This window comes from Aptenodytes patagonicus, chromosome 4 (assembly GCF_965638725.1).
Source record: "Aptenodytes patagonicus chromosome 4, bAptPat1.pri.cur, whole genome shotgun sequence".
NCBI lineage: Eukaryota > Metazoa > Chordata > Aves > Sphenisciformes > Spheniscidae > Aptenodytes > Aptenodytes patagonicus.
Window position 1 is genome coordinate 9,017,025 of NC_134952.1, and position 24,125 is coordinate 9,041,149.

Below are 24,125 nucleotides of genomic sequence, written 5' to 3' on the forward strand. Positions count from 1 at the left end.
GTGATTTCACTCTCTGCTTTTGTTTTAATAAAATTGATGATTCATCAATCTATTTTTCTTGGACTTTTTCATAATGCATATTAACAGATATAGAAGTATTTTGGTTATGAAGATTGTAAGCAACACTTTTTTTAGTAAAACTTGAATGAAGTACCTTGAGTGTTATATTAGTGGGGACATATCTATCTGAATACTTGGTAGCTTTTGACATTTCTGTATTATTAAAAATATTCTCTGTCTTTTTGTCTTAATATAGCAGTGTAAGACTGGAAACATCTGGGCTGAATGGACTTTAGCATCAAAAGAAGTTCTCAACTGTTAACTCGAAAAATTAACTACATCAAAATGAAGCAGGTACCAGAGATCCTTGGAAATACCAATGGGAAAACTCAGAATTGTGAAGTGAATCGTGAGTGTTCTGTCTATTTGGGCAAAGCACAACTTTCTGCCACTCTACAAGAAGGTGTCATGCAAAAATATAATGGCCATGAGGCTCTTCCATTTATTCCAGCTGATAAATTAAAAGATCTAACCTCTCGTGTGTTTAATGGCGAGTCTGGGGCCCAAGATGCCAAGCTGCGGTTTGAACCCCAGGAAATAAAGGGAGTTGGAACACCACCCAACACTACTCCTATCAAGAATGGCTCTCCAGAAATTAAGCTGAAAATCACTAAAACCTACATGAATGGAAAGCCTCTTTTTGAATCTTCCATTTGTGGAGACAATGGTGCAGATGTGTCTCAGTCAGAGGAAAATGAACAAAAGCCAGCAAACAAGGAGAGAAGAAGTAGAAAAAGAAGCATAAAATATGACTCCTTACTTGAGCAGGGTCTTGTTGAAGCAGCGTTAGTATCAAAGACTTCAAGCCCCACTGAAAAGAAGGTAGTACTTTTTTTATATTCTTTCTTCTGTTAGGTTTGTTAATCATGCTGAGATTTCATTTGTTCATATGCTAATCTTCATTTCAGGTATTTCAATAGGTGCTTCCCACAAACAGGTCACTTTCTATGATACTCTCGCTTTGTCTCAATGAAGGACAGATGCACTCTAGTTCTGGTCTGTGTTTCTTGCCTAGGCTAGGAGTACCCCATAAAATCTGTTTCCCTATAAGTAAGTCTCCAGAGCAAATCAGGGCATGAGTGGTATGGGATGTATGAAACAGAAGCTTCATCCAGACATGCAGCCAAGATGTGCACCTGGGCAAGGGAGCTTGGGAGGCCTCTAAATTTAGAGATGGCCTTTAACTGTTGGAGCATGAGGTATTCTGGCTTCCTAATAACCTGTTTTTCTGTTTCAGAAGAAAATAACTATTTCTATATTCCTGGTACTGAATTAAAGAAAAATGTACTCAGGTGTCATTTGGCTGATAAGCTAGGCTCTTTACCTTCAGATTTTGGCAGTTGGAATGTAGTCCCTACCCTTATTTATCATCTGAAAAGAGCTGGTTTTGCTTGCTATAACCTAGTGAATTGTATTCATTGAAAAGGTCTAGATACTTGTATTAAATGTCGTTAACTTGTGGTCAAACTCATCTGTCTTTTGCTTCTTTTAAACATGGGCAGAAATGGAAATTTCACTTTTTTTTAAATTTGCTTTACCAAGTTGTAAATAAGAATGCTGCTGGGAGCCCTTTTCCCCCTTTATTTAGTTTTTGTTGCTAGACTCCATTTAAAGGAATGTGATTTGCAATCATTTTATCTCGGAGGAAGAAACCTACATAGCAGGGATACTTCTGTGTATATTAAGTTTCTCAATGAGTAATTCAGAAGTGTTGTATAACAGTGGTAAACATTAATGAATGCTTTGGCTAGCAAACACGTCCTGTTTTTACGCACCTTAAACGTGAAATGTATGTTACAGTTTTCTGTCAACTGCAGGTTTACTAGTTAATGTTGATTCTTACTTTCTCCCAAGGTCACACGTGCAGAGAAGAACCACACACATAGCTGCTGTATTACTGATTTTATTTACCCTTATTTTCATTAAAACTACTTAATGAATGAATTTACAGAACTGTGTAAACATTCTTCTAAGTATCAGAAATACTTATTATTTATTTATGATTTGAATATATTATTCATCCTAGAATGATCAATACTGATGTTTTCAGGAATTTTGTTAAAGAGTTTGTTTTCTTTAATTTCGCTAAGGAGAATGTTTTAACACTAATTGGTTCAGACTTTTCCGAATCACTACTCAGAGGTAAAAAGTATGGGCACAGTCGCTAGTTGGAGTAATTCTTTGTCTTGTTCATTGTTAACGAGGATATTTATTAGCATCAACAACTGTAGCATATTTCTGTGGCTTTTTTTTTTTCTTTTTCCTTAGAAAGAGGAGACAATATTTAATATGCCCATCTACACGGTTTGTTCTGAGGCCTTTCATATCAGTTGTCAATTAAGGGTGGCCTTTAATTTTTCCTGGTGAGCGGTTCATTTAAGATTAAAAGAAAGGCTGGTCTGGGTTCTCTGAGTTGTCTTTTGGCCAGAAATGGTCAGGAGGAAACCATGTCAACGCCGTTTCCTAGAGTGCTTGAGACTTGATGGCTGGAGAGTGATGGGGTTATTTGCTCCTGTGCCAAACCAGTGAGCTACCAAACTACCAATTCAGGACAACCACCTGCTTGATCTCAGACTTTGCAATAGTATAACCCTATTCTTTGCAGAGCACTTGAAACAGAGGGTCATGCTTCTGGCTTTTTTTTCCTTGCACAGTGCACTTTAAAGCACAAAGGGCAAAAGGAAAAGCATTTAAAGGTCACAGGTTGTTTTATGATATAACTCCTTGATTGTAAAAAGTCTGGGGCTTTTCTTTCTCTCACAGGGAGGGTTTGCAACTGTGCAGGTTTAAAATAAAGGAAGAAAAACATACTAGGGAACATGCTGAAGAAGATTTTTCAAATATTTGTCCACATGTAGACTAGTGATATACATGTGTTCTCTGTGATCATAACTGTGATATCTTAATATCAGTGTTCTTTGGTTTCAGGCCCCTGCTCTAGCTGTTATTTCATCGCCAACATCCAAAGCCTTAATGTTAGTGCATCATACTGTGATTTTATGTAGCTGATTGTGGCTGCAAAGTGGAAGTTGAAGAAATATCCTTGGAGTAAAAGCTGATTAATTTTGTACTTAGATATCTGTTTACTGTAGGTTACAAGTTAATGTAGAACCTGTTTGTCTGGTTTTATTTCTGGGCTGGTTTCTCTCTCAATTTCTTGTTGTCCAAGCTCTTACTCTTTTGATTTAGCAAAAACCGCCGTGGTTCACTGCCTTTTGTGTAAGGTAATTATATCTCTGTTTGATGGACATAGCAGATTACTGTCTTGCTGAGGTGAGAGGCGTATCGTTTAACAAATGTTCCAGTGCTCTGTTTGTTGGGTTTTCTTGTTGTTTGGGCATTTTTTGTTAACATAAAGGAAGGCTGTTTAAAACTTTATCTGCAAGTCAGTTTTCAATTGGGAATAAACATGATCTGCCCAGCTCTGACTTGAGTTAGATTTCTGTTGATAATCACCACCTTTTCCAGGCTTCCAAGAAACAGCTGTACTGCTTTCACTTTCCCAAGGTAAAGGAGAGGAAGCTGGACAAGCGTGGCTCTTTCCTCCCTTCCCTCCTGCCTTTCACCCTTCTTTCCCCACCCCTGGTATCTCTCCACCTGAGGAGTTTACTTTAAAATCCAGGCCTCTTCTGATAAGGCCTGGTTTAGCAACTTTTATGCCAAGGTCTGACACCACCTCCAAATGTTCTGTGTTATTGGTGGTAGGTATCACATGTTAGATGTTTGAATCGACGCCAAACCCATGGACTCCGATAGTTGCCCACTTGATAGTGCTGCTCATGAGAGTGGCAGTATGCTTCAGTACTAGATTTTGTGGTGGCTGCTTTTTAAAGTCATTGTTTTTTCAGTTCTTGCAACACTACCAGTTAGGAATGAGGACTTTCCTAGATTTTTCTTACTCAATGCTTTTGTTAGAAGTGAAACAATCCTGTTTGGAGGATGGCAGAGGTTTACTTCATATGCTAATATGAAGTAATCCAAGTCCGATCCCTAGAGCAATCCAGAGCTTCTGTACAGGAAATAGAGTACGTGTATCTGCAGCTCTCGCTGGTGGTCCCAAAGTAGGTCTGTGCTCTCTAACCCTAAGAACAGCTCAGTATGTGATACTGGCACATTTGAGCTTGTTCTGCACAAGCTGGTTTGGGCCTACAAGTGGCAGTTTGCCCTTTTGGCATGGCTTCCTGGCATGACTTTCTAGCACGGGTGCAGTAGCTCAGAAAAGCAGCGATGCTGTGTCCAGAACAAACCTGAAGTCCACACACTGCTATGCTTGCTAGTTTAGGGATTCCAGCTGTGTAAGATGTATACGATCCAAAAGCTGTACCTTCCACATAGCTTCCTATCCAGTTTTCTTGTAGCCCTGTTTTAGTATTGTACCAGAAACTTGGCAGTTTGTTACTCTTTCTGCTCGGTACAGTCTATAAGGACTTTGCAGCAGCTACATGGGGGGCAATTGCAAGTTACTGGAGAAATTCCACTAGTCCTTGTCATGTGTTCGCGTTGCCATTTCAGCTTCACAGAGAAAAACTGTTCTGGCCAACTCCATTATATCTGATACCTACATAATGTTATAACGCCTTTCCCAGTGAGTGGCAAAGATTTAGAAACCGAGTAAGGGTAGAACAGAAGCAGTATAAGGATTATCTGCTGCTTCTTATGCTTCTGTGCTGACTAAATGCAGGAAGATGGGGACCACTGAAGGTGGTGATGTTGCTCTGATGCTTGCATCTAATCAGTAGAGATGAGCCGAAACCAACAAATTCCCTCTGTAAGATTGGAGAGCTGTGCTTATCAAATGTTTGATTAACCTGTTACAGCCAGATCCTGAGATGATTTGTTTTGTTTTAATTTCAAAAAAAGTAAAAAGAAAAAATAAAGTCAAATAAATGTGTCTTTTTCAGAAGGAGGACTTGCTTGATTGTTTTTCATTATCAGTTGCTAGGAAATCCTGGTCAAATATGATTACTGAACTTGTCATAAAACGTGCAGCTAAACTACCACGGGAGTCGGGATCTGTAGTTCTAGGGTAAAATGAACTCAATTACTTTTTCGTTTTTAATAGGCTGTTGTTGAGGTATCAGATCCTGTCTTCAGGTGAGTGATAACACAGGCTGTCTGGCTGATGCCATCAGAATCCCAAAGGAGTAGGAGTAACCCTAAAAATCTCTTCTGGGTGATCCCTTCAGGAACAAGAGAAATAACTTCTTATCCTTTTTGGAAGGGTTCCTGAGCTACTGGTTTGCGTTAGCTGTTAGTAGAGGATTACCTTCAGCTACACCTTGAAAACTTGTTTGTGCTAAGCAGCTCACAATGTGCAGCAGTAATTGTTACTTTGGAACTTTAAATTGTTTGTTCTTAACGCCTCATTGGAAAAGTATCTTAAAGAACTATTTGTAGGTGAAGAAGCACCAAAAGGCATGCAGCGTTAGGAGTATACTGGTTTGGGGGGAGATTAGAAGCTATGAGTATTGTCAGAGTGGCTACAAAATTAATTACAGAAAGCTTAAGTATTTGTTTAAGGCTCTCCATACCAGACTTCCTGTTCTTGTATGTAAAAGTGGCTGAATTAAGTACGCTTTCTGCGTAAAACTGTGGTCTCAATATGTAATATGTAAATACATATTTTTCTCTCTTAATAAACACATTGGTGGAAGAATCCAAATCAAATATAAAATAATATCTTGAAGTGATGACAAAAGTGCTATATAAGATTAGCTCTACCAAGTTGGATCAAGGAGCCATTTAATTCAGCACCTCAGCTTGGGGATGAGTTTCAGCGGAGGATGTATAGATGTGGCAAATCATGGAGTGATGCTCTCTTTTAATACATTCAGCCTCCAGCAGTTTGTGACTCAGAGGTTTCTAGAGCTGGTGACTTTGTATTTAATAGCTGTAGATGGCTAAACTCATGGAAGACAACCTCAGTTTCTTTTTGAGCCAGCATGAACTTTTTGCATCCATGATGTTAAGTAATAGAGCAATAGAGCATCTCTTTTTCCTTTTCAATTTGCCACCTACTTGTTTCACTTGATTCTCTCATAATACTAGAAGTAGAGATCATGGACAAACTTCTCCATTACTGATAGTTTTATAGATTTCTCACAAACCTGCTTAATTTTTAATTTCAGCTTGAAGAGTCCTAGTGCATTGTTTCACATATAGGAGCCATTCCAGAATGTTACTTCTTGTTATAGCCCTTTTTCTGAACTGTGATGCCCTTTGAGTTCTGCTGTCTCTTTTTTGAGAATGAGGGACCAGAACAGTACAGGACATTCAAGATACAGAGGTCTTGTGGATGCATACAGTGGCATGTTAGTGACTTTCTATATTGTTCTCAATTTCATTATTTTTCATTATAAATAATACTTAGCATTTGATTGATTCTTGACTGCTTCTGAATGCTGAGCCACTTTTCTGTGGAAAAGAGCTGACCAGATGTAATCTAACTCATATTGGAAAAATGTCAGCAACTGTTGCATTGTTTCATATTCATCTTTGGTTTGTGCATTCCAGGACTCTTTTTATTTTATTTTTGGTCTTTTGGAAACTATGGTGGACATGACAGATCAAATAAAGTGGTGAGCAGGCCATCTTCTGAAAGAACTAACTTCCTTTTACGTCTCAACAGCAGACTGTGTGCCGTAACACAGTTGAGAGGTTAATGACACTTTTTTGGTTTAATTTTTTTAAGTTGACCAGACTTATTCTCAGTCATTGCACTGGTAGTGTCATGATTTAAATGAATAGTATCATCTCAGCATCTCTTCTTCACGTTGTATTGACCATTACTGGTTGGTGGGGCAAGGAATTTGCTTGTTTTCACTGCTTTTCTGTCCAAGATACGGTGAAGCCTTTCTGATGCTCTGCTCAGTTTTCTGCTTAACCAAAATAATGCATGTCTAACTTCCGTATTTAGCTGAGAGTTAGTTCTACAGTTCAGGGTTATGTTACTTGGATGGATTTACAGGCAGATTTTTGGGAAACTTTAGTGATCTGTACCAGATGTCATTTCTGGCCCTTAAAGCCCCCTTTTGTCAAGAAAGAAAGATGCTTTGTAGTAACCCTTAGGCAAAGCAGTGAAAGCAAAATATTTTGATCTGTCTTGGAACAGTGATATCAGCCTTCTTTACAAGTTTCCTTGTTCTGGAGTGGATTTCACATAGGGCACATGAACTGTAGGACCTCCAAAAGAGGTCTTTGTTCACAGACCCTAATTTTATGTTTGTCTATTACCATGTTTCATTATCCTCCTATTATAAATAAATAGGTCCAACCAGGGTAACATTTATATTTCTGTTTCTTGCGAGTACCCAAAGTACCTACAGGAAGTTGTTCTCTTGCGCATCATAAAATGGGCAGTAGCTAAAAGTGTAAGCTGTCAATAATAAGGAATTCATTCCCTTCTCAGAAAGACAGTTCATAAAAATGCTTTACTTTGGAAGCCCAGTGCAAGAGGGAAAACTGGATTTTGCACAGTTGCTAAACAAGCCCTGCTGCACTTGTATGAAGAAGGGAAGTGAATCTGTGGCCTCATAGCAGCAACTAATGCTAGAAAAGGTTGGTTTTGTTTCTTTGTTGTTGTTTTGGTTTTTTTGGTAAATAAGTATCAACTCAAGTATATGTTGAGGATGCTTGTGATGAAGTAAAATGATTTGGGATCCTGGTTCTTGTGGAATTGATAGCACTTTGATCATGTGCTTTATGATGTTTTACTGCAACGACTGCCCTATTTTAACATTCGTATGGGGTTGGAGCATTTCTGGTTGGGGTTTCCCAGGTCTTCTGTACATCTTTATTGCTCAAAATAAGGATGTTTCAAGAATATGCTTCAACATTGCCAAATCAAAGTAACATCTGTCTGTTTAGGTTTTTTGGGTTCCCCACCCCCCCACTTGCCCTTAGGGTGGTTAACCACTGATAACAGTTTCTTGCATTTCATCTCTAGAAGAGGAGGACCTACTAGGTATATGTAACAACACAACCTGGATGGAAACCTCTTGTGCCTGCTTTTAGGTATGGGGATTCATTTTAAAGGTCTAATCTCAAAGGCAAAGTAGTACTTGGGACTATGTAAAATTACTAGTTAACTAACAGAGCCCCTTTATGCCAAATCAGCATTTGTTCTATTTAAGCCTAGACAGCTTCTTTCAGAAGTGTTCTTGTTGCAAAAAAGTGTAGAGATAAGTATCTGCCTTCACCAGAAAACAGTGTTCCGTAAATCTAGTTGCCTGTTGGCAGTATTAACGGGGCTTGGGTTTTTCTGTTTTCTACCAAGAATATTAGGATTCAGAACATCTACCCGTGCTACCTTGGATGTTTATGAGCTACCAAGAGGAGGATATCTGTTAAGAAAGTGTTTTGGGAAAACTCTTTCCTACTGAACTCTGTAGGGGCGTAGCAGAGTGCTAAGGGTAAGGCCCTGATACAGATTCTGATCTTGAAAGTACATGCAGATAACACAATACATATGGATATGGCATTCTGAAAATCTGTAGGTATGTTGAGATGATTTAGCTTTCATTCTGTTATCCTATGTGAAATTCATATGGAAATTATTCAGAAATAACTTGTTGCCCGTGCCAAACTTCCTCATGGCTCTACAGAGCAAAAAGCAAAAGTTATGCTTTTCCAGACTTCTGTAGCATCTCATATCCACACTGTCTAACGTACCCAGATGCTGCATCAAAAGTTTAAATTTTTGAGGGTGGATGAAGGTTAGAGAAGTTGGATGTAGGCAGAAATCTTTCTCTAATACTCAGTATAAAAGAAGTATAAAAGGTTTCATTCATTCCGATCAAGCCTTATCTAATTTAAATTTCTGAAACATGGAACCTTTCAATAATAAGCCAGTAACAATTTAAGAGGTCATCTAAATGTAAATGCAGAAATTCAGTAAAGCAGTTGAAAGAAACTGCTCTCCACATTTTTAAGAAAGATCGAAGGTTGGTAAGTGTTCCAGAACTTGCATCTTACAGGATCTATCTGTGAATGATTAAATCTCTTTCTCTTCAACTCTTTACTCTGGGTTGTATCCTAGTTACTAAATACCGTGTTAAGTTTCTTTCTAAAATACTTGCTTCTTGTGTAAAGAAGGATTGCTGATTTGGATAGACAGATTTGTTTTTAAATATAAAAGCATCTTAAAAAAATTTCTCATCTGCTGGAGACTTGCTAATGAAGGAACCAAAGCCAGAAAAAAGAATTGAAAAGTAACCAGGAGTTTAGTGGTTGATTTGAAATACAAATTTGAGCTTTTATCTTGTTTTAAAATCTATAATCTAAATTATGAATCCCCGTCTAAACTTAAATGGATTTTTATTGTCTTCTGCTTGCTTTCCCTCTTGGAGGGGAGGGTCCTGCGTGGTGATATTCAACATGCTGTCCACGAACTGCTTTAGATGAGTTTGTGGAAAGAAATGGAGGAAACAAATCTATTGTCACGAGACTTATATTTGGTTTCAAAGAGCCTCAGCCGGCACAGAAAAGTTTTCAGGGGATCTGCAAGTAGAGCAGTGATTTTCTTCAGCCTTTTTTGTCCTCTTGTTTTATAGCTTTACCATCTAAGCACATTAAAGAAAAATTACTAAATCCTGGTTGTGGCAGGAAGATTCAAACTTGGTGTCTTCTGCAAATGTAATTCTTCACACTGCCAGATTTGTCCCCCTTATAGTAATAGAAGAAAAGTAGTAAGTGATTAGAAGAAAAACAGATAACTTGGAAGAAATACATTTAATGTAATTGCTCTCAAAACTTAATTTGGAAGGTTTTAGTTAAATCTCTGGCTTGGTATAAAACAATTAGAAATCTGAAAAGCTAACAAACCAGCCCCCAGTATAATTTGTTCGTTTTTTTTGTTTTGATCTGGACTTTTCATGTTGTCGTGGTTTAACCTCAGCTGGCAACTGAGCACCACACAGCCATTTGCTCACTCTCCCCCCGCTGGTAGGATGGGGGAGAGAATCGGAAGAGTAAAAGGGAGAAAACTCGTGGGTTGAGATAAGAACAATTTAATAATTGAAATAAAATAATAATAATAGACTACACAAAGCAAGTGATGCACAATGCAATTGCTCACTACCCGCCGACCGATGCCCAGTCAGTCCCCGAGCAGCGGCCCCCCCGGCCAGCTTTCCCCCAGTTTATGTACTGAGCATGATGTCCCATGGGATGGAATGTCCCTTTGGCCAGTTTGGGTCAGCTGTCCTGGCTGTGCCCCCTCCCAGCTTCTTGTGCACCTCCAGCCTTCTCAGTCGGTAGAGCATGGGAAGCTGAAAAGTCCTTGACTAGTGTAAGCACTACTTAGCAACAACTAAAACGTCGGTGTGTTATCAACATTATTCTCATACTAAATCCAAAACACAGCACTGTACCAGCTACTAGGAAGAAAATTAACTCTATCCCAGCCGAATCCAGGACATATGTCCTCTTTCCCCTGAGTCTTTACCTCACTGCACAATATAATGCATGTTTTATGAGGGTGTTGCAGATTTAATTGTGCAGAGGTTGATGCAATGGCCTTTTGAGGGCTGCAGTCTTTGGATGCTCTACTGAAGTGTCCCTTTCTGTTTTACTGAAGGTGGAACACAAAACTTTGCCAACTCATTGCTTCTTTCTTCATGTTTCCTCATCCTTCTCCATTTTGTAGTAAAAATTCAGCATTTTCTCTTAACCTTGCAAAGGTCTGGTTTACTCTTTAGTCTTCTGCCTGAAACATTCCCTCTGTAGGCAGTGGTTTGCTGAATATGTAATTACACAGCATTCTTCTGTTAGATAATAAACAGAACATAATAAGACAAAGTGGAAAAACTTATTTTTATTCTTAATACATTCAGTTACTTGTGGTTTACTATCTAAATATACTCCCCCACATCCCAGAAGGTGGGAGCTATTTGGATAAACATAGGGCCTCTAAGGACCTGTCCTTCTGGGATGAACAGATTTACTATAACATGTGAATTATAATCTTTAAAAAAAAAAAAAAAAGAACAAAACACTAAGGCAGTTATGTTTGTGAGGATACTGTATTTTTATAGACAGAATCATTTAGAATGAGCACTGGCCGTTTCTTAACAGACTTAAGTTGCCACCCTTTTCATTTGAAGCAATAGTGTATATTGAGGGTTTTGCATAGATTTTAATCAGCTGTAGTTGTAATTTTTGGTTTTGAAGGGATTTGACTTCATGAGATTTTTGCCCTCAGTCACAGAGTGAGAAGAAGCTGTTTCTGTGTCCTGAATGACAGGACATCACTCTCTGGGAAAGTAGTTGCATCCCTCCATTCCTTTGCCTTTGAAGACTGAATGGTGATTTGTCTTTTGTCAAATGAAATTCCTGAATTTTTCAGGAAGCAAGAGCTTTCAGAAGAACGTAATTGAGATGGTGTTTTTTCAAGGAAGAAACGTTTAGAATCATTGTCCTATTACATAGTTTGTTTGTTTACTTGTTTATAGTGTCCTTAGTCATTGGTGAATTCAAGTGACAGAACAACATTACAAAAATAATCTTTTTTGTTCTGTTGCTCCCTTTTTCTCCAGACAAACCTACCTCACCTCTCCTGAACCTCTGAAAGGAATGAAGTTTGTTCTACAACCGCTTCCTTAGTTCACTATCTTTCCTGATAGAGAGGCAAGAGAAGACAAAACATTTTTACTTCTATTTTTATTACACAAGTCCATGATAGAAAATAGGAGTATTAGTGGATGAAACACAGCACAAGTAGATAGCAGGACCAGAAAAATATATGTGGTTTTGGTCAGCAGGCAATGTTATCTTTTCCATAGTAAAGAAACACATTTGACTGTCTAAGTTTGTGTGTTCTAACTTTGATTTAAAGTACATTTTAATTGCATATATTCTGTTTAGGGACCTTGATTGTTTTGTCTTAGTTTCTTTGTAATGATAATAGATTGGTTTTTATTCTGGAATGCAAGCGGACCTCCAGCAGTCTGTTTGTAGCATGGCCTTCTATTATAGTGCAGTCCAGTGGAAGTTCTTTGATACAGGATGGAACTGAATTGAAAATGAAAACAAAGGGAGATACCAGATACCTGCAAGTTGTTCAATATGTACTTCCCCATTATGTTACACAGAGGAGAGCATTTACTGTCTTCACTTGTCTTAATTGTTTTCTTTTATTTTTGTCCAATATTAAATTCTGGTGGTGTATTCTTCACCAATTCTCAACATAGTTCTTTGTCTAATCCCTTTTTGGCGATTTACAGTTAGATGAAGGGGTTTTTTAATGATTTCTATAGTTTTCCAGGTCTGTGTAGTGAAATAGTAGCTTTTTGATGCTTAAGGTAATTTGCAATAATTTTGAGGGGTTATAATTCCTTGCCCATGTATGCACACGTGCATATATACACAAAACAGATAATAATATTAGTATCTACTCTACCACTGACCACTTTAAAAGGGATAAAGTTATCTCAGTCTGACACCACCTAGTAAGACTTCTAGGTGGTTTTTTTTAAAAATTACTTTTGTCCCTTGTTTACTAAATACTCATCATGGTGTTTTTGTAACAGAGTCTACAAACAAACCTAAAGCTCTCAGTACAGTAAAGCTGCTGCCCTTAAATGCATTTTTCTTTGGTCATTTTAAGATAGTTTTAAACTTTGAAATTACCCATCACTCATGGTGTGTTCTTGTCTCTTCATACTCATTAGTCAGACCAGAACTAAATGGAAACTTACTGGATTCTTTTGATCAGATGTAGGCAAAGTTAATCAAATACCAATGTTTTCTATGGCTAAGCCACTTCTTTGGGCTGGTAGATTGCTGACAGCAGTGTCATAAATTCTTGTCAATCTGCCTGTCACTCATCGCTTATGAAAGTGCTGAGAGAAATGACAAACAAATCTGTGAAATGTTAAGGGAAGAGGAAAGGCATGTTAAATTTTCTTTTCTTTTTTGGTGCTTCTCAGCCTATTGCAGGTGCTGGCCCAGGTGAGTTTCTAAGGATGCTGGTACTCTTCAAGGCATATTTTCTCACAGAAAAACTCAGTTGCAATAAGGGAATTACTCCATTCCACACTCCACACCCCCCTGGACAAAATAAACTTAAAATTCGTCTAGCTGCCTTTCAGAGCAAGTGTTTCATTAAGATACTAATCCAGAAAGTCAGAAATTTTGATGTCTGCCATAGGGAGTGGTGCAGAGCCTGTCAAAATGCCTGTGTATTCAGTGTTAGGACTGGTCTGTGTGGGAGTCATCACCTGCTCACCCAGGCTTTGATTGCCCATTTATTAACTTCTCTGCAGTCCAGTGTTTGAAAGCGGAAAAAGAAACTGGAATTCCTTCCCAAAGTAGAAAAGAAATATGATCACGAGCTGTTTCCTTCTTCTGTTTAGCATAACTGGCTTAAAGTTTGGGGCTAAGGTGATTGAGGTGGTAGTTCTCTCAGAGGCTGCAGAGCTTGTCTGTAATTAAGGGAGGAGAGGGAGGGGAAATTCTGCGACTAAATGTGTACGTTTACTTCCGTCAAAACTGCAGTAAAAGGTAATGTGATGGGGCATAGGTAGAGCAGTCCAGACTTACTTAGCAATGACAGCAAGAAAAGACTGTTCTGTGTTCCTCTGCAGCACAGAATGCCCAACAGGCTTTACTTTGTTGACATTTATGGGTAGGAGATCTAATTAGAAGTGAGAACAATTTCAAGAAATAAAAAGTTGTCAAAAAGACACAGAGCCAAAAATCGAGGGGAAAGTATTTTGAAATAGTTTGATTTTGTGTGACTTCCCTTGTTTTACAGTTGTGCTCTAAACCAGGAGTCTCCCATCTTAATTTGCTTGTTTAAGTATCATCACAGAAAGAATTGATCAGCTGTTGCAGGAGGAGGTATTCCCTGTCTTCTGGTGCATTCACACAGACCACCAAAAGCGCGCTTCCAGTCCTGCCTCTCCGTCTTCCACGGGTGCACAGTCAGATGCCCTGTTCTGTCTGACTGCATATTGTTAGGAATCAAAATTTGCCTAAATAATTCCTGTTTTCTTCTGGAAGAAAAAAACCTGCAAGCCAAATTACTTTTTGCTATACCACTTTGTAACTTGAATGGTGATTTCCTATTCTTAAAAATTGCAGAGAGTACAAGTGTCTCATAAAGAAGCTCCAGCTCTCGTTGTATGAGAACATAGATGCCAACAGGGGACTGGGTGGCAAATTTGTTTAGAAATGCTCTTTTCCTCCCATCCCATCAATATTTAAAAAAAAAAACAACCTGGATACTGAAGTAAAATCTATGCATATGACTGTCTTCCAGTATCTAGCATTTTCTGATGTTTTTAATCAATTTAAATATGTAAGCATTTAATGCTATGCTGGCAGTTAGCAAAAATGTTTTTGAGAGAAAGTATTGAAAAGACTGTTGATGTCCTACAGCTGCTTGTCTCAGAAGTACATGCCAGGAATTTCACCTCGCTGTTTACTGTTGAGATACTTATTGAATACATCAGACTAATTCCCAGAATTGGAAAATCAAACTAAACCAGAATGATGTGGGAAAGTAAGATGGAAGTGAGCAAGTTCATGGTGATATTTTCTGTAGGTCTTTAAATAACCTCATCTGAGAGCTCTTAAAAAAATTATGTATATAGAATTCTGTGCTGTATTTTGCCATTCTTTTAAAGTATGTGCATTTTATCAATAAAAGAAAACAGAACTGCAGCAAGCGTTGTATAGATAAACTTTGCAGGTTTTATCAGAGCCTGTCATTTTCAAGTTTTTTATCATGATCCAGTATAGTAAAAGAATTCTGGGCATATTTAAAATTTGTGAAATGCTTGTAGGTATATTGAAATGCGATATTCACCCCTGTACTGCCACTCCTTTTAGGTTATGCTTCAATAAGAAGCACTGCTAGAGCCTTTTCATCATTCCAGCCAGCTCCCTCTCAGATTGTAGTCATAAATCTTTGTAGCTTAGTTGCACTTTCTGAAAAATACAGGGAAATCATAAATTAAAATGAGATTCAGAATTCTGAGTAACTTTTACATTTCTGAAAAGTTAACTCACTGAAAAATATTTTCATCCCACCTATTTAGTTTAAATGCTGAAGTCAGTTTGTGTGTTTTGGGATTAATGTTTATCCGGATCTGTTCTCGGCATATGTATTTCTTAATTTTTAGCTTTTAAGCATAACTTTTCATGTCATGTTTAACTGATAGAAGGAGCATTTGATTTTTCACATCTGCTTGGAATCTGTTACGTCCATTGAGACTGCTGGACTTGAGGCAAGCTCAGCAGGAGGGGTTTTCTGACAGTCTTACAGAATCCTTAGAGCACCAAAAACCTTGAGACATGGGAACATGGGTCTAGCTGGAGGCACGTGAACCAAGTCTGAATTCATCAGAAAAGCTGAATCACTGGATGAGTAACTGTCCCTAACAATCAGATGACATAGCATTATGTGTGTCTACCAGGCTTAGCTTTAAAAGCTTTGAGGAAAGGAGTTTCTGAGTATGTTAAGCTTTAGGTTTTTTGATTGGATGTACCTCTATGTTTGAGTTGCAAAAAAATCTCTATGTTGTTGCAGCACGTCAAAGATTTTTGTTGTTTGTATTTGGAAAATAATGTCTAATTCGTTATGGTAGTATTCTCTGGATTTAAAAATCTGTACAAGGTAACTTGATCTACTCTGATTCAACACAATGCTCCAAATACTTGTTTCCGCATTCTAGATTTCCGGTTTCTTAACAGTGTTCTTTCTTTCCTCTTGCCACTTTTAATTAATTAATGTTAGAGCAAAATTCTGTTTTAAATCCACTGAAAGCCTGAAGCTCCAGTCCGCCTTCTGTATGTTGAGCTGGTACTACGCAAGATGAACGATATAACATGTTGCACGTAAATGTAGTACTAGAAAAACTAAAAAGCAAATTAAAAATACGTGATTTTTTTTTAACAGATATCTGTAATGAGACATGTTCTGTGCTTTCTTACATCCAGAGTTAAGGCTTGCATATATAAAGGCATTCATTATTTATATCAAATAGAAGAGATGAAGCCAAAAAGACAAAATGTAACTAACTTTGTGGAATGGTTTTAGTTGGTGAATAGCCTGTGTTGCTGAACTCTGTTACGATGCAGTAAAAATGTGTGTCTGTCATACGGGAACACAAAACTCCCTTGTAGTTAAATCTGTCCCTTGAAGTGGAAATAGTTCTGTAATTGTTTTCCAATAGCTAAAATAGCTTTAGAGTACCAGCTGAGCACTCACAAACTTTTACTGCTAGAACTGGAACAGAAAAAAAAATATTGCAAAAGAGTGTGGGGAAGGGTTCATGTCACAAATTCTCAGTATGTAAAAAGACAGCTGAAAGATGCATAGTTTGGGGTTTTTTAACTGGTTATTTATGTAGTTTCTATTCAGACATAAAGACAGTATTTCAGTCTATTCTAGTTTGGGAATTTTATATTTTTTTTTTAAATCTAAGAACACATTTATGTGTATAGCGCTTAACTTGATTAATAATACTCAATACAGAGGGAGGGAGGTTGGCTCTTCCACATCTACACCCAGTGCTCAGTTAATGTGTTTGAAATTAAAGTAAGCCTTCCTGACGGTCTCACAGCAGTTACTCGAAAAGATAAAGGCAAACCACAGCTTACTTGCCAACATTTCTAACTAAAAACAAAAACATAAATGGAACTTGGGATTTTTTTTGCTGTGAGAGAACAAAAATTACGACTTAAAGTTTTTATTACACATGAAATATGATTGCTGTTTGTTAGCAAACATGATAGTTCTTTATTCTGGTGAACTATTTCTTATTTCCCTCCTTCCATTACGACTCTGTGTTTTTACATATAATGAGAATGTTTAAACAGAGAATATGAACTGTAGTTTGTTGTTTATTTTTGTGTGCTATTTAGTAATCCTAGTGCATATCTGAAGAAATATGGTGATAGTTGTTTGGGTTTTTTTTCTTTTTTTATCTTTTAAGGCTCCTGCTAAGAGAGATCCAACTCAAAGTACCGTCAAAGAAGACAAAGTCCATCTGTTGAAGTATAATATAGGAGATCTAGTGTGGTCAAAAGTGTCTGGTTTTCCATGGTGGCCATGTATGGTTTCTGCTGATCCTGTTCTCCATTCCTACACTAAACTAAAAGGTATGTCAGTGATGTTACAAACATCCAAGTTTCTTCAGGTATACATAACCATTATTTGGGGAGAATTCTGTTCTTCATTTTATCTATTCAGTTGTATCAGTAACTGAATTAGCTCCTTGTTGTCAAGAGGAATGTTAAAATCATGTAAACAGTATTCTTGAGCATATAGCAGATGGAGCTTTTTTCCCACTGTGTCTTTTTAACTCTGAACATTCTCCGAAAGATACCAAAATTGTGATCTGTGAAACTGTGTGAGTCTTATTAAAAAATTATCTGATGGTACTTTCCATTGTTTTTATGGAGATGCTTGGAGAAGTGATATGCGCTAAAAATTTTATTGGAAGCTAATGGGAATTAAATACTCCTGATGATTATGCTTTACTAAAAGCAATCCGTAATTCAGGCAGGTAAATATTCTGTGATTCATAGAATCAATACTGTTATCTACAGACAACATCAGTTGATTCTAAATGCAGGGACTACCAAGTGTTAATGAAATTTTTAAGTAGTAATCTGTATGATTTCTTAATCTCACTTGCAGCTTTGTTCTCTGTTCTGATACCTGAAACTTGTGAGGCTTGTCTGTGCTGGTTATAGAATGATAGAAGTAATACAGGTTGGAAAGGACCTCTACAAGTCATATGGTCTCCAAGTTAGAGCAGGTTGCTCAGGGCCTTGTCCAGTCAAATATTTCATGTCTTCAAGGATGGAGACTTTACAGCCTTTCTGGGCAACCTCTTCCAGTGACTGGCAGCCATTATGGCAAGAAGACTTTTCCCTTTATCTAGTTGAAATTCTCTTTGTTTCAACCTGTGTCCATTGCCTTTTGTATTGGCACTGTGTGAATCAGATTGATTAGGTACAATTTGCCCTTGGTGAGTCTGTGCTGGCTATTCCCAGACACCTTCTCGTCTTTCATGTGCTTGGACATGTCTTTTAGGAGAATTTGCCCCATAATCTTGTAGGCATTGAGAGTAAGCTAGTCAGCCTAGCTTGTAGTTCCCCAGATTGTTCTTGTTTTTCTTGAAGATAGGTGCGATGTTTGCAATGTTTGCCTTTTTCCAGTGATTGGGTGTCTCCCCTGATGGTTGTGACCTTTTTATAGAGATCACCCTTGCAATCACATTGGCCAACACCTTCAGCTCTTCCTGAGGCATTCCATCTGGTCCCATAATCTCATAGATGTCCAATTTGATTAAGTTCTCCCTGACTTTTTCTTCATATGCTGTGGGTAGTGCCTCAGTCTTGCAGCCTTTATAACTAGACTAAGGGATCTGAAGGCTTGGGGGCAAATGTTACAGCTTAAAAAACAAACAGACAAACAAAACTCGGAGAGAGAGAAGACACAGAGTACCCCAGCCTTTTCTGTGTCCTTTGTCACTCAGTCTCCTGCCCCAGTGAGTATTCCTTAGCCTTCCTTTGCTACTGTTGTATTTACAGAAAATCTTCTTGCTGCACATTGCATCCCTCACTAGTTTTAACTCCAGCTGAGCACTGTAAACTATTTTTTGCTATGTTTATGCCAAACTGTACTGAAAGTTTGGTAAACCTGAAAACGGAATCCAGAAAACTTGCAGTTTAAGGAGAAAAGCAAGAAGTTAATAGGAATATCAAAACAAAATAGGAGCACATAACTTTGTTTTGATATTTATGCTTCTAAATACTTTCATGTATTTTATTAGATCAAGTGAAAGTATCGGCTTCCATTGTTATGAACAGAGTAGGGCATTTACTTGTCACTAGAGATTTCAGTAACTTTTAACTATGTATTTCCAAGTCTGGGAAGGGAGTGTTTTTGTGGTTTTGGTTTTACGTCATTTTCAAGGGTTGCATTGAGATCTTCAAAAATAGACTAGAATATAAATCTAAAATTTGCATTGGAATTACAAATTTCCAGTGTGGAGGGACTGTGTAAACATGTATGATTGGAAATCAGAATAATCTTGATACTTTGGAGGTGTGGTCTGAAAAAAAGTACAGTTCAGTAGAAGTAAGTGTTGGATTTTTACAGTGGTACGTGATCAAGCTGGGAAACAAGTGGAAAGCTGCATTTTCACAGAAAGGAGTCTGAGAGTCATAATAACCCATTGTAGTTTTCTCTGCAGAAAGACCAAAATCACACTGACATAAATTAATAGTGCTCCTTATAAAAAGCATGAAGTAGATCCTTTGCTTTTCCAGTGTTAGCATGGCCTCAGCGGAAGTACTTTGTTCATTTCATCCTGTTTGGGCCATCTCATTTCAAGAAACATGGACCAAACAGAGAAGGTTCTGAGGACAGCGTGAACAGAAATCTAGGAGCCTACCTGCACAGACAGACTGAAGGAACTGGGGCTGTTTAGTCTGACAAGGAGTAGCTAAAGGAGTAACAATGAATATTTAGACTACATATTAATAACAACTTGGAAGGGATAAAGATAGTGAAGCATTGGTGTGGATTGCCTGGAGAAATGGTGTGATCTCATTCATAGAAGGTTTTTAAGAACAAATTGAATGAGGATCTCTAGGATTATAGCTAGACTCAATGTTGGTAGTAAACTAAATGGCTTCTTGAGAACCCTTTCAAGCATTCATACAATTGCTAGAATGGTTATTGTAGACTCCTCAGAGAAATTTTTTCCTGTAGCAGTCTTGCAGAGTTTTGATCAGGCAGTCCCTGTGATTTTAGTCTTTGGATTATTAGGTCTATTATGAAATAAAGAGTTGGATTTTGAGAGAAATAAAACTGTTTATTTGTTCCTAACTGAATTACTCTGCTTCTTGAAAGGAGCTTCATTATCAAGAATCTCTGTGGTAGCTTTTTATAAGAAACTATAGAAATAGATCTAACAAAAACCAATGTCCTATGTCTGAATGCAACCGGTGCAGTGCTAACAGAAAGAAGGGCCCACGTACTTTGAGATGTTAACTTCCATCTCTTTGAAGTAATATGGATGAGGGTAATACTTGCTCTGGAGTTGGCTTGGGGCCTGCCTTTTCTCTCAGGAAGATGACTAGGGCTGGGCAGCCATCATAACTGATAAATGCACACAGATACGCATATTTCCATCACTACGTATTTCCAGTTGTGTATTATCTTCCACCTAGAGTTTACTATTGAGGCACTATCAAGTGTCTTCTGTTCCAAACAAAAGAGTTCTTTTATCTGGGAGTTGTAGAAATACTCAGCTAGGTCTCTGTATTTCTCATTTCTAGGATTAGGTTCGACAGTGTTTATAAACAATCTGAATTTCTGGATGCTAATACTTGATTTCATCATTCCAGCTGGTTAGGCTTGAGAAAAGTTTGTAACTTTCAACTTGCAAGATGCACACTTTCATGTAAGAAGGCCCATACTGAGTCAGACTAAAGCTCCATCTCATTTAATATCCTGTCTCTGACTGTGGTCAACCACAGATGCCAGGGTACAGAAAAAGACAAGTAATAGTGGTGGGTACCCAGAACACTCTCCCAAACCTTCAATAATTAGTGGTTCCAGGATTCTGTGAACCCAAAACGATATCTTTGTGTATAACAACCCTTAATGAATTCCATTATTTTATCCAGGAGCATTGATACGAATTCAGCCCACAGAAGATACCTGAAGGTTCACAAATAGGTTCGATGATTCTAGTGGTAGGCGCTATTATTTAGACTCGTTAATTAGGCAGTTACAGCTGTCCAGCATTATATTGTAAAAGGAATAGAGTGTGTCTGCTTGGAACTGGGCTGTTGGCTGCTCAGAGGCAGATCTTTACAGGTGATTGTAAATGTAGTCTGTGCCATCTCTCTGCAGCTAGGACATCCTGGTAAAATATGAAAATTATCCTTTATTTCATCATAGACAGATCTATTTCATCAGAGCTCAGTAGTCCCTAGTTAAGCCACAATTTCTTGATGAGGACAAAATAATTACTGTGCGAAAGAATTGCTCCTGACAGTGGATTACTGGAACATGTATTAGACTACTGGATTGGATGTGTGATGCATACAGTGCCAAGACCTTTCCCTATGTCATTCCTCTAGATTCTCATATCTAATCTCAAATGAGTCATTGTAAGTCTAGAAAACCCAGTAATAATAGTACATGAAGCAACCACCTAGAAGTATTTGCTGATTAAGGTGGAAGACATGCAGTGTATGAATAACCTAGTAAAATCTAGACCTACTTAGAAGACATCTGTAATGGAGAACTGTGACTGTTACTTGTTCTTACTGGGTAGACATCCTTACCTGATTTCCTCTTCCTCCCAGACTACACGTTAGACATACTAATGTGGTGACACCTTGAAGAACCATAGATACTGGGGGGGCATAACTGATCCTTTTTGCAGCAGGACTGAATTTACAAACACAAAAGTGTAGGTCGTCACAGTTAAAACCTTCTCTATTTTTAAGTGAGACCCTAATTTGTACACTTAGACAACAAATCTGCAAGTTTTAATGAAGGAGATGCTAGAGGACGTCTTAAGTCTGATTCTCTTACCTCTGCCTTTTAGAAGTTTGTTGTTACCTGTGAACTCTTTGGTGAATTTTGAAGGTGGTGTCTTCCCGCTTCACTGTAGAATAGCTGAGATCTTTAGAAGGTTAAGGTTGTATGTCTATATCTTACGACAGTGAGCCAATATTCCTCTTTACAATCTTAGAAGAATGGATGTTTCTTGTCTAGGTTTCAGAATTGTTCTCTTATCTTCCCACTCTCCCTTCTCTCCGTTCCACCACCCAAATCCTTTTCATTTCTTGCTTTGATTCCTTAAAAGCTTGGTTAAGATGAAATTATGATTGCAAGTGTTAAAACTAGTTGAAGTATGTGTTTTTATTCAAGAATATTAAAAGATAAAGTTTAGGCTAATCAGAGTTGAGGCTGAATGCACAGGCTATCCAAGCTTTGGAAACTTTTTCAAATGTAGCATTTTCAGAAACATCCAGGCCTATGTGTAAGTAAATATATTTGGAAAGCACTGACAGATGATTGTAACCTTAAGTTAATTTAGCAAAGCATATTCTTGTTTGGAATTAAACCATTGGGCTTTTATGTCAAACTTCATAGATTATAGCTCAGAGACTTTCAAGATGGTTAAGTGAGTTTTTGAAAGGTTAACTAGTGGTACTGTACTTTTGTCATGGTAACTAGAGCAGCTTACAAAAGACTTCAAGTCTGAAAGTGCAGAGAACAACCTCAGTTGTATCTTAAATACATTTGTTTTTAATTTTCAGGACAGAAAAAGAGTTTTCGTCAATATCATGTTCAGTTTTTTGGAGATGCCCCAGAGCGAGCCTGGATATTTGAGAAGAGCCTTGTGCCCTTCAAAGAAAAAGACCAGTTTGAACAATTATGCCAGGAAAGTGCAAAACAAGCCCTCACTAAAGCAGAGAAAATAAAGGTAAGAGGCTACCAAGTCAGACAAGATTTGCAGCTTTTTATTTTACTGTTACAGATATGTACGGATATAAATAGATAGTCTAGAAAGCTTTAATGACAGCTTGTTTTACAGAGGCTTGTAGTCTTATATTTTACCTATAGATGCAAAGAATGGGATGATTTGCCACTGTTTGTTACTTATTAAAAATCAGTACTCTTCTGCTTTGTCATTGATTCATGCATAGTATCAGTACTATCAAATGCAATTCCATTTGAATGTTTGAACTATAATTATACATTACACAGTCTCTTGGAAATGTTTTGTGTTAATGTTGACGTTTTGAAATCAGAAGTCGGCAAATTTCTCACACTGTCGTCTTATCTTGCAGATGTTAAAGCCTGTTTCAGGGAAGCTGCGGCCACAGTGGGAGATGGGTGTTAAGCAAGCAAGTGAAGCAGTAGGCATGACAGTGGAAGAACGGAAGGCCAAGTACACTTTCATCTATGTTAGGGACAGACCTCATCTTAATCCTCGAGTGGCAAAGGAAGTTGGCATTGCTGTGGAACCATTAGAGGAGATAGATGAGTCATCTTACTCAAACGAAGAAACCACTCAAAATCTGAAATCAATGAAGGAGTCGGGCATTCCTAACAAGAGGCGGAGAAGGACGTCAAAATTGTCTGCCACTGATGATATGCAAGAAAGCAGTCAGTCGGGGACTAAGAATACTACTCCTCAAAAATCATCCGAACAGGCAGAATCCAAAAGAGGGATAGGCTCCCCTCTCAATAGAAAGAAAACTCCAGCATCTACTCCGCGAAGCAGAAAGGGCGATGCAGTATCTCAGTTTTTGGTCTTTTGTCAGAAGCACAGAGATGAGGTTAGTCTCTTTTAGCTGTTATTGTTGTTGATTGCCTCTTCTCATTTCTGTACTTAAAGAAACTTCTTTACTTTAGTTACAAAAACTACTTGTTACTGTAGAATCCATAATACTCTGGGCTTGACAAGGTATGCCTGCATCAAATCTCAGTCTAGACAGGAACAGAGGAAGAATGGAATGTAGATAAGCAATATAAACAAGACAGTGATAATGCCATTGTACTTTAAGCATAAGTCATGTTAGTATCTTCCTACATAATCTTAATAGTCTTTTGTATTAGCCATAATTTTTTTAATGTATATAAAATACTGTAGATATGCATACATATGCTCAGGCAAATATAACGAAGGTTATGCTGTTTATGGCGATCTACTTGTAGTTAGCTTGTACATTCTTTCTGAAAATGTGGCTCAAACCCTTCGGTTTGTTCCTTTGTCTTTGAACTACTCAAAACTCCATTTACCCACCTAGAATCTTTTGCTGAGCTTCAAAGGAAGCTACTTAACAAAGCTTGTGAAAATCACTGTCGGTGTGCAATCTGCTAGGACAGAAACTAGGTCCTCTTGAGAGGATTACACTCCAAGACAAGGTAGAATAAATAAATACCTTAATATCAACATTTCTTAGGAAGACTGTTAGAGGTATAAAAGCAGTACTGCTGTTCTAGCTCATTACTTTAAAATCATGACCATCATTTTTCTTCCTTACAACCCTCTGCTCCATTTGCAGTACAATTC

General features: G+C 37.8%; 1 protein-coding gene across 6 annotated transcripts in view; it reads left to right on the forward strand.

Moving 5' to 3' along the window:
- The window catches only part of NSD2 (nuclear receptor binding SET domain protein 2), a 104,886-nt gene that overhangs the window by 41,410 nt on the left and 39,351 nt on the right, over window positions 1-24,125 (forward strand). For all 6 annotated transcript variants that reach the window (XM_076335788.1, XM_076335787.1, XM_076335790.1 and 3 more), the window contains exons 2-5: window positions 257-882; window positions 17,001-17,166; window positions 22,363-22,529; window positions 22,897-23,388. In XM_076335788.1, the coding sequence (XP_076191903.1) occupies window positions 286-882; window positions 17,001-17,166; window positions 22,363-22,529; window positions 22,897-23,388 (1,422 nt within the window). In that variant the 5' untranslated portion in view covers window positions 257-285. The remainder of the gene's footprint in view (window positions 1-256; window positions 883-17,000; window positions 17,167-22,362; window positions 22,530-22,896; window positions 23,389-24,125) is intronic.